Genomic DNA, 10,560 nt, shown 5'->3' with positions numbered 1-10,560 from the left:
AGGCATATGCACCTCTTGAAAAGAGCTTCCCCAAAAGGGTGGGAAGTTGTTAGGAGTCTCTAGGCATCTAGCTTGCATGAGAATGTCTATATTAAAAGTCCCTGTCCTTAATGATAAACACATCTTCATTCCTAATGCTAAGACTTTTATCAGAAACATTAAACTATGCAATCCATATGTATTCAGTCTTTGGAAATGCCGAGCTACACCGTATCATTATACAACAGCATCCCCGACAAAACTCCCTCCCTAACCCACCTCTTCCCTGGCCTCCCCATCCTGTAGCCAGCCAACCCCTCCCATAATATGATGATTTTAGATGGGAGCTGAGCTTCAAAGCACTGAGGGAAGGCTCAAGAGGTGAAGTAAGAATTCTGCATTGAATACAGGTGGTCAATGGGGTTTCCCACTCTGGACTGCAGGGGTCCGGCCTCCGAGGTTGCTAGGAAACAGTCGCCCAGGTTACTGAGGGAGGTGTCGTCGCTATCCAAGTCATGGAAAAGGGGCTCGCCACCTGAAATGGAGACAGAACATTGGCATGACAGTCTGAAGGAAGGTTGACTCGAGCGCTAGAAATTCAGCTGAGATCAGTGTGTCCTGGCCTTGCCCCCAGGAGGTACCTTCCAGTGGTGCTGTAGCGGGAGGCAGGGGTTATAGACACACAATCTGCATAGAAGAGTAGGAGGAAGCCTAACTCTGTCCACCAAAGACTTCCAGTCTCCTTGCACAGCTCATGTTTAAAGTACAACAAGTGGTAACAGTGTTCACCGGGATCCACCAAAATGCTCAGTGGAGAGCAGCATGAGCCAATATCAGGACGTATCGGCAGACCCAACACCGCAGAGCAGACGGGAGAGACGGCGGGCTCCTACAAGACCTGCTGCAAAGAGGCTCACGAAGACTGGATGGTCCAAAACCAGCAGTCTCTGCGCTGGGCACGGCAGCTCCAGGGATGACACACATCGTTTAGGCAGGGAGAGGGCACACCCTTGAGGCGCAGCCAACAGCAGGAAACAGCAGCTGGAGCCGCGAGGTCCACGCAGGAGCCACCACTTCAGGTCAGTGGGGGAGGGGAAGACTGCAGTTTGTGAACCTTGCCGCGTGGCTTTCACTGTTCACAAAACTAAAGGAACCATCAGAGGGGTCCTTCATGGAGTAACACCTCGGGGACTCTGAAAATTTAAGAATTTGCAAAAAAAAACAGTCACTCGCCCTATTTCCCCCTAGCTCATACAGAGGTTAGAAGCAAAGAGGGGCCATCCCCAACTACCACAGGTACATGGACATCCCAGTAGATGCAGCCTGCAGCCTCACCACATAGGCGTGAGAAACCACACTCCAGGAAGTCCACACAGCAATGAAACCGCTCAAGGAAGCACATCTCACAGTAGGGCCACATCCGTAAAGCAAAGCCTCACTGTACAGCCATGTGAGTCTGACATGTGTGGGGAGAAATGAATGAGGCTGACGCAGGACCAGGCCTTAGCCAGTGCTTGCTGTGAGAATTAGTAGGAAGAGTCGAGTAACCTTAGTAACAAACAGAATTTTTAAAACACAAAAGCCAAAAACTGTTAGGCAGAATCTGTGAGCTGAGACTTATGTACTGGACTAAGGCTTTGAAGGTTTGCTGAATGAAACTTCATTTTTAGCCATCGGGATCATTCACTGCAGCCTACGTGGGTCAGATGGGTATATTTCACAGGGCGTTTCTCTTCTCTGAATAAAAAGGTACCACCCCTGTTTGGTCCAGACACTGGACTTCTGTCCTTCACGCCTGGGCTCGTCCACCCAATGGATGGACAATGGGTGTTGCCATCTGCAAGCCAGGCTTGCAGGGGAGGCTGCTACCCATGCGCTGGGCATTTAAATCAACCCCAGCTGGGTGGGGTGAAGAGTGTGGCTATTTTTTCACTCACAAGTCAGTTTGTATTTCAGGAATTCCATTCAGGCACCCGCTAGCTCCGTAGTAGGAAAACCCCAATAGGAAGTGTTCTTTCTGCGCTTTTACATATTTTCTTTCTCTGAGTCAAAGTTTGCTTACTTGAGACTTTCTGCCTGTATCACAGGTGAGATGGCCTAAAACACATCATTGTGGAACCTGACATACAATAAAAGACTGAGGAAATTCGACCATAACAAACAGCTTTATCGTAAAAGCACAGCTTCCTAGTGAAACTAGCAAATGAGGGGCTTTGGCAAGAAGTAGAAGCAATATGCCCTCAGCCCTCATCAATACACCGGTTGGTCTTTCCTCCGTAGGTGGTGCCAGCAGGATGGGTGGGGGGAGGGCGCTGGTTCTGCTTGGAAGCATCAGTGAGAAGCCACAACACAAAGCGCAGGTGTGTCTGGGAGGGAATGAGGCCCACAGGAGCAGGTGCAAGAGGCTCTTACCATAGGGGTGCATGTGGTCTCCGGGCATCTGGGGTGGGGTGAGGCCCTGCCGGAAGGGGTCTGAGCTGTAGACACTCTGCTCGATGGCCAGGAGCTGCTGCGGGGTGGGCAGAGCTGTGTAGGGGTTCATGATCCCTTCCATCCCAGTGCCGCTGCCACCGTTTGTCTGAGCTGGGGAAGAGAGAAGGCTGATGGCGCTCCGCATGTGGCACAGCAGGGAGAGGCCCATGGAGCATCCTCCAAACCAAACCTCCCCACCGCCAGAAGGACCAGAGCTTACCAGAACTCAGCCTCTGGGTATTCTGCTGGTCTTGCTGCTGTTGCTGCTGCCGCCGAGCCAGCTTCTTCATCTGGTAAGAAGACCACAGGATTAGAGGTCAGGGCCCCCGCAGCAGGGTCCTGCCACGGGGAAGTGGCCTGTTTGTCAAGCAGGTGGCCACTTCCCTAGCTCTTGCTCACAAGGAGCTGCCATGGCGAGAAAGAGTCTCAAGTTCCGTGTGACCAGCCGATGGAATTTAGAAAGACAGACTGGCAGTGGTGTGGCTTGTCTTAGAAGGAACAGGGACTTCCTTTCAGCAAATAAACCCTGCTGCTTATGTTCTGATGGTTAGACGTGAGGTCTCAGATGGAGTCTGCAGCCCTGCTCAGATGACAGTGAGGCTGTGGACAGCACATGATGCAGAACAAGCCGAGCAGCTCAGCTGTCCCTGCTCTCTCCCCTACCTGCTGACCTCATGCTTGAGACACCTGCCATGGGGTTCAGGAGTCCAAGTGGGAGCTGCCTTCCAAAGCACCCTGTTAACACACAGACTTCCTGAGGGGACCAGTTTAACCCACAGTTTCTCAAATTTGTGTTCTGTGGAACCTTAGGGTTCCATGAGATATAATATGTTTGAGTGTGTGTATGTGTATACATGCAGGAAATAAAAAAATCTTTACTGCAAGATTTCTGAAAGCTTCGATCATACTAATCGGCTTTATAAATCCACAGACTCCAGGGCCTCTCAAACCTACTGAGCCAGGAGTCCTTCCATGACTGAATTCCTATCAATGGCCCTGTTTTGAGGAATTCAGTAGAAAATGCTATCTTAAGCAATCACAATCAGACAATCAGGCATTTGTTTATTGTTCAGTAAAGATGACAGCTCCAGAGAAAAGGGCCACAAGACATCTGCTTTTTTGCAGGTATGGAAATTAATGAGTTAAAAGTAAACCACCCTGACAGGGAATACAGGATTGGGCAGAAACCAGAAACAATAAGACAACCTGAGACAGGTGATGTTGTCTGTGTGCTGTGAAGGTTGATTTATATATATATATTACTTATATAAGAATTAAGAAACAACTTTGGTATCTAGATTAGACAGATATTAATTCAAGAACCCATTGTCACCAAAAGCACAGAAAGACATTTATTGATTCACATAAATGGTTACCTAGATGTACAATCATGGCCACTAGCAAAATAAATATAGCCACTTCACTAAAGCCAAGATCCCATCTCCCTCCCACTTCTCCCTGCCACCCCACAAGGCTGCTGTTGCTGAAATGACTATTGATTGCAGAATTTCTGAATCCAGAAAACTGCTTCATTCAGTGAGTTCAGCTTAGAAACCTGCCCACAAGTACAGTGTTCTCTTGCTGTTATCTTGGGAAGCCAGCCACACCAGGACAGAGAAAAAGAAATGCAAATTACCTTGGCTCTCTGGTTCTGGAACCACACCTGGACGACACGGACACTCAGCCCTGTCTCTGCAGCCAAGGTCTCCCTCACCTTTGAAAACAAGTAGGGCAAAAAATTGGCATCTGGGAGTAGGAGGCAGGGCATTTGTGAGGAAGCACCGGGAGCTGCCTCTTGTATTGAGCTGGTTACTGTTACAAAAGCACACAATCCCCAACACCACATCATCACTTCCCTACAGGTCCAGAGAGAGTCCCTCACCAGGTGATCAAAGGGAGGGAAAATCAAGCATGTGGACACTCAGTAGTAAGTCCTTTCACGGGTCAGAGGCCGTGACTGTATGAGTGTTCAGCATGTCCATCCTTCCCTCTCCTGCTTCACGGGAACCAGGGTGCATGTCCTGGTGACGCTCACACGGGCTGCGGCCAGGCCTCTCCCTGCCCATGAGTGAGAGCGGGTGTGATGTACGTGAGATCCAGGGGGAGGTGTTCCACGGGCTTGCCTGCATGGCACATGGGCTTGTGCCACCCTCGTGAACAGCATGCCTGGGAGCCACTGCTTATCAATGCTGGACCCTTGGAGGACAGCCATGTAGAGCGAACCTGAGCCTGAGTTTCAGCCCAGCCCACATCCCAGGACAGGAAAAAGTAATTGCTGGGCACCGCTAACACTGTGTCCATTATTACAGCAAACGCTGATCAATGAAGTAGGAATGCAGGAAAGACAACACTAGAAGTTTTAAATGTATTTTCTGCATGAATTTCAATAAAAACACTTTTTGTTTTTGTGTTTCTTGCAAAAGTGACAGTGACAGGCAGTCAATAGCGGGTGGGAGTTTGTGGGAGATAGCAAATTCTTCCCAACATCCAGGCTCTCCTGGCCCCTATTAGCACCTGAATGCGCAGGTTTCAGCAGGGCTTGCCTGCCCAGGTAGACTCCTTTTCCAGTGCCCTGCCCGTTACCATGCAGCTCTGGGATGAAATTTTGGCCAGCACATTAGTGGAGAACGTGGTGCTCAGAATCCCTAGGCACATGCTTATAAAGGCAGCTGCTCTCCTTCCCCTTTTTCCACCACATTGTGACAGGGGAAAAGGATGGTAACTGAAGCTGCCCCTTGGCCCATGTGATGGATGACAGGCCTGCCCAGCAGTCCTGATTTTCTCACCTTGGGGCTGTGACCTAAGAGAGAAATGAACTGTCAACTCATAAGCCACTGTGCTTTTTCTTTTCTTTTCTTTTTTTTTTTTTACAGTTATATCAGTCACAGTCCTATAAGTAGCAGCTTCACACTGGAAACACCCAAATACCAGCAGGTGAATAGAGAAACAAACCACGTACATCCATACAGCAGAACATCATTCAGCAACAGAAAGTCTGAGGCCCAACACGATGAATTCCCAAATCATCACTCCAAGAGAAATAATTTAAACTCAAGAAGTCATGCTCTGTGCCCAATGCTATACTACAAGTCACTCTATTTTGACATCCCAGTAGAGCATCTCACTCTGGTCCTGTTCGACTTTCCACTGCTCTCCCTGAAAGTACTCTCATTCTCCCCAGGGGGCACAAAAGCAGACACAAATTTGATTACAATCTGGCCACAGCTTCAGTGATCCTGGGAGTCTCTAAAGAGGCTCAAAGTCACGACACAGGCTCTGACAGCCTCCCCCACCACCCTGATGCCCAGGTGCCCACAACTCCCAGAGGAGCACAGGGTAGACCCAAAGCAGTTGGGTCACGTTGCTTTCCTCCCTTCTCCCCATACCTTCCTGCAGGGTTTGGAAGAAACTTCAAACGAGGCCTTGAATGCTCTCCTCTGTTGGGTTGTCAAGATGGTTCTGGGACGTTTGGGGCGCTTGTGGTCCTTGCCATCCTCAGGGGCTCCCTTCCCAGCCCCATGGGCTGACTTGCAAAGACTTTCTTCATCATCACTTTTGCCTAAATGAAGCAGAAAATCACATGTTGAGCCACTTCCTGGAGCTTCATGCTATTCTGCAACAAGGCACCTGTTTCCAAGATGCCCTTTGATACTAATGAAACAACCTGTGGGGTACTGGTTTGAAAGTTGCCAAGAAGGTGCTACTAAAATCCAGAGACAGGAACCAGAAAGGCCACCACTACATCTGGGGACACCATGTTTTCTGGTTGTGTGACCTGGGAAAGTCACTTAACGCTCACCTTCCTTACCTACAAAGTCGGGATATAGGACATTCTACCTCATGTGGAGAAGACTCATGTGTATTTACCGATAAAGCTTGGAGTAGCACAAGCCCATTCCTAATACTATGTCTCAGATGCCGTGTGCCAAGTCTGGACCTGAAGAAGAGACATATTACTTCCTAGACACTATTTCTGAAGTTCTGCCCACTGCCAGTAGCTGGACAATAGCTCAGAAGGTCTTAGTGGACCAGCATTAGCTGACCTGCAGGCACAGATAATAGAACAGACAGAAAATAAAAGTCAGTAGTCAAGCTTGCTTGTCTGTAAAATAAAGACTACTAAAGTAATTGTATTCATTTGTGTTTCTGTGACTCACATTGATTGTACAAACAGTGAGCTAGACAGGGAGTGACTGTCCTCTTTCCTCAGTGGAAAACTGCCCCAAGGGCTTCCCCCAAACCATGCCCCACCTCTGGTTCCCTCTGGCACTGAGGGTCTCACTATATGGGCTACACAGCCTTACTCTTCATCCACCCCTCTCTTTAAAGGTCGCACGTCTGCCTACACCATTTTCGTCAAGATTTTAGTTGAGTTTTAATTTCTGACTCTAGAAAAGTCAAATAGCTCATTTTTACTTGAAAGGATAATGCTGCCATACTGTTTGAAATACAGTTTGAACATGAAAGAACATTAATCTGTGAGCTTCTTACAGGCATGACCTGACTCTTTGGGCCTAATTCACAAGGTTTGAAGCAAACAGACCTCTGTCTCCCCCCAGCCCTGGCCTCTTAGTGAGTCAGGGCTGCTGCAAGTGACACCTTTCACTGTTGCACTCTGACAGTAAGAGTTCCCACCAGTGGTTCAGGAACAGTGCTGTGATGTGCACAGCAGCCAACTCTACAAGCAGAGATACTCTACAAGTGTCCTGCTACACAGGAGGCTCTGAGCAGACATTAAGACATCTTTCCCCCTGCATCCCATGGCCCTCAACAGTGGGGGGTGGGGGGAAGCAGAATCCTGGTGATGAAGCCACCCTGACTCCACTCTGCCGGGGAATAACTGAGATTCAGCTATCTCAATCATAGCTCAGCATGAAGGGACTTTAAGCATCTTTCTAGATGGACGTTTCAGACTGACAAGTAAAATAAAATAATCTATAAAATCTAAAAGACACAGGGAAAAAAATAGGAAGACCCCACAGGAGGAGACACAGCAGAAGAAATGGAAAACTATTGATGACACAGTGACTATTCACCCTTGTAGGCCCTATGTTCACTACTTTGACACAAGACCCCATCTTTAGTGAGGTCAGAAGTTCTCTCTGCTGGTGGACCTCTGCATGAATGGTGCCTTCGGTGGCATTTCTGTGGAAATGGAGCCGATCCCTGACCCCCACCCAAAGAATCATGCAGCTCTCCTGCATGGCAGGCAACTACAATAACCGAGGTCTGGAACAAATGGGTGAGATCCAAAGTACAGACTGTTTTAAAAAATAATTCATTCATCTTCTCTACTTATACCCGTTGTGGTCACAAAATGGTATTTCCTATCTCATTCTTTTGTAGTCATTCCTCACCCTTGGATGCAACTGACAACTAGGATAATGTAACTAACGAAACCTATTGCAACCACCCAGCTCTGACGTGCAGGCGGAAGTGACAGAGACAGTGGAAACGGGCACAGCTGTGTTTCGTAAAACTGTCTTAAAAGCGGCACCAGACCAGGCAGGGCTGCATACCTCCGTTGGCCGACGCCTGCCCTAAACCTCTTCTGACCTCCTGTTCTCCATCAAAACCTACACATCCTGTGCCTTGTCCTTTCAGGCCTGACTCAGGGGAGGGAGCCCCACTGATACACCAGGGAGTGGATGGCTAGCATGGTTTGAGGTTTCCTCCCTCAGCCAATAACACATAGAACAGGAAATGCCGCCCACAGAAAGGTGGCATTCCGGGCAGCTGGCAGATCAGAGCAAGAGACACTCTAAAGATGCAGAAATGGAGGGGCCTTTGGACCCCTCTCAAGGTGCAGGGCTATGGCCCACTGTGAAGAGCCAAGCAGCCGGCCCTGACCATCACCAGCTTCCGTCTGCTATGGTAGCTATGAGGGCTACAGGAACCCTCTAACTCTTGGTTGGGGGGTTTCTGAGCTGTCCCTGGGCATTCACTGAGGCCCCTGCCTCTCCTTCAGCAAGGGCAGACCAGCTGCACTCCCATCCCAACTGCTCCATGGAAACATGAGTGCCTGGAGCATACATGGACTGAGCCATCCAAGAGAAAGGAAAGTGCTGAAAGAACTGGAATATTCCTCCCAGAACCAGCAGGAGCTCTGGAGAGTAGAAGATAAAGAGAAACCTTCCAACCAACCGCAAAGGGAGAGATGGGAGTGGAGTGGGGGTGGCCGCTTTTTGTTGCCAGAGGCTCCCACACCCAGATGCAGGCCAGAGAGCTCCCTCATAATTTAAGCTGACACCCCTCTGCGGAGATGAAAGGAACACCATTCGCTGTCTCCCACCACAAATGTCAGCCTCCCTGGAGGCCAGTTAGACACAAATGCAGCATAAATCTGCATGCTGGTGGCGAAGTGCAGGACAGAGCCTCCTTGCACAGCCTACCGGAGGGAAATGAATTTGCTTGGCATAAAGTTTGAACATGTTTTTCAGGGCCTTTCTTTCCCCTCTCTTGTAAAAAAAGAAATCTGGAATGGCTTGGGTGCTGGCTTCCCCCGCCAAGCCCTCCTGCTCGTTTATGACCTAAGCTACAGTAGATGAAAGCCCAGCCAGGGTTTATAGCCCAGAGACGGGCTGCACTACCTGTGAGGCCTCCCACATTCATTTCGGGTTGTTGGAAAAATCCCAACAGCCCATAAACAGGGCAAGAGACATCTGAGTCTGGCCCAGGAGATGAGGGTGAAGGGGGTTGGGGCAGCGATCCTGATTCTGGGGGAGAGAGAAGCAGGAACAGGTCTTGATGCCTGCTCGGTCTTGGGTCTCATAAATGTCTGTCCAGCCGGGGGAGTAGAGGACGGGCCTGGGCTCATGGGTGGAGGGAGGAGGGAAAGAAGGAAGGGAGGCATTTACGAAGACAGGGTATGTAGGAAATATGTCCAGCCTCGGCCCTGCAGTACAGGGCCAGAATTCCATTCTCCTTGAGAAAAGTGTCAATCCAGTTGCAAAGCCGCCTTAACATCTAACAGGAAATTGGTGATGATCATGAGAAAAAGGAAGTCTCTAGAGGCACTTTTTATTATTTTTTATTTATGCATACAGAACTGGGGTATAGGCCACAGGTGCAGGAGCAGTGAGAGGATTCACCAGAGGCAGAGTGGGGAGCAGAACAGGTATATCGATGAAGTCAGGGCAGATCAGGAGAGGTCTGCCACGGCATGTGGGTCACCTCCGGGGCCAGAGATTGAACCGGCACTGAAGTGGCTGCTGCTAGTTTGCAGTGCTGTGTTTTAACCCACTGTGCCACCAGGGAGGGCCCTAGAGGTACTTTTTATATATAGTGCTTCAACTCATACCCAAACCAGGAGCCTGGGAGAGACGTGACTTGGAACTTGCTCACTGAATCATCCACTCAGTACACGTCTGTGGGTTCCATGTCGGGAAAAGCACAGAGCTGGTTCTGAGACATGGGTGCTGGGGGTTCTGCCCTCACTGCCACCCACAACATTCATGGTCAGAGTCTGCACCAAAGTAATAAGGCCTCAGTGTCCTGTGGAAGGACACTGTAACTTTGGCTCAAGTCTGACTTGAGCCAAAAATGAACAGCACACTGCACCTGGGACTGGCCAGTTAGAAAGGAGAGGGAGGGCATTTTAGGTCACGACAGGAGAACCTGTAGTTATGAAAGCAAGACACTGACCTGGGAAGGGTGGCCGATCAAATACAGTCTCCTTTGTGACACCACAAGCTCAGCTCTGTTCAACGTAGTGAAGGGACAAAATGATTTTGGATAACCCCCTTGCTCTTAAGGAACAGTAAACACAGAACAGATATGTAATAGCATTGAGTTAAGGTCTGTAGGTGTGATGTTTTAAAAATGTGGTCCTTAAGAAAAAGTGGTATTGGGCCTCCCTGGTGGTCCAAGGGGTTAAGTCTCAGCACTATGAAGACATCTACAGCCACTGCAGCGCAAGTTCAATCCCCAACCAGGGAGCTGACCCACATGGCGCAGCAGACCTCTTCTGTCTCGCCTGTTGCTCCCCTCATCAGTGTATTTCAGTACATCTGCCCGTCTGCTCTCCACTCTGTCTCTGGGGAATCCTCTCATCCCCTCACCTCTGGCTCTGGTATAGCAGCCGGCCCTGACCATCACCAGCTTCCGTCT

The 10,560-nt window shown here is 49.5% G+C and overlaps 1 protein-coding gene across 1 annotated transcript in view; it reads right to left on the bottom strand.

Moving 5' to 3' along the window:
• Nucleotides 1-237: 237 nt before the first annotated feature.
• Nucleotides 238-10,560, bottom strand: part of LMX1A (LIM homeobox transcription factor 1, alpha) — a 139,245-nt gene continuing 128,922 nt past the window's right edge. Inside the window, exons 4-8 of the mRNA XM_004688419.1 lie at nt 5,838-6,010; nt 4,088-4,165; nt 2,672-2,741; nt 2,392-2,562; nt 238-514 (exon numbers count right to left, since the gene is read on the bottom strand). Of these exons, the coding sequence (XP_004688476.1) occupies nt 354-514; nt 2,392-2,562; nt 2,672-2,741; nt 4,088-4,165; nt 5,838-6,010 (653 nt within the window). The 3' untranslated portion in view covers nt 238-353. The remainder of the gene's footprint in view (nt 515-2,391; nt 2,563-2,671; nt 2,742-4,087; nt 4,166-5,837; nt 6,011-10,560) is intronic.

This window comes from Condylura cristata, unplaced genomic scaffold (assembly GCF_000260355.1).
Source record: "Condylura cristata isolate star-nosed mole 26May11 unplaced genomic scaffold, ConCri1.0 scaffold00024, whole genome shotgun sequence".
NCBI classification, from domain to species: Eukaryota; Metazoa; Chordata; class Mammalia; order Eulipotyphla; family Talpidae; genus Condylura; species Condylura cristata.
Note: the sequence above shows the minus strand (reverse complement) of the source record. Positions and strands in the feature narration are given on the sequence as shown.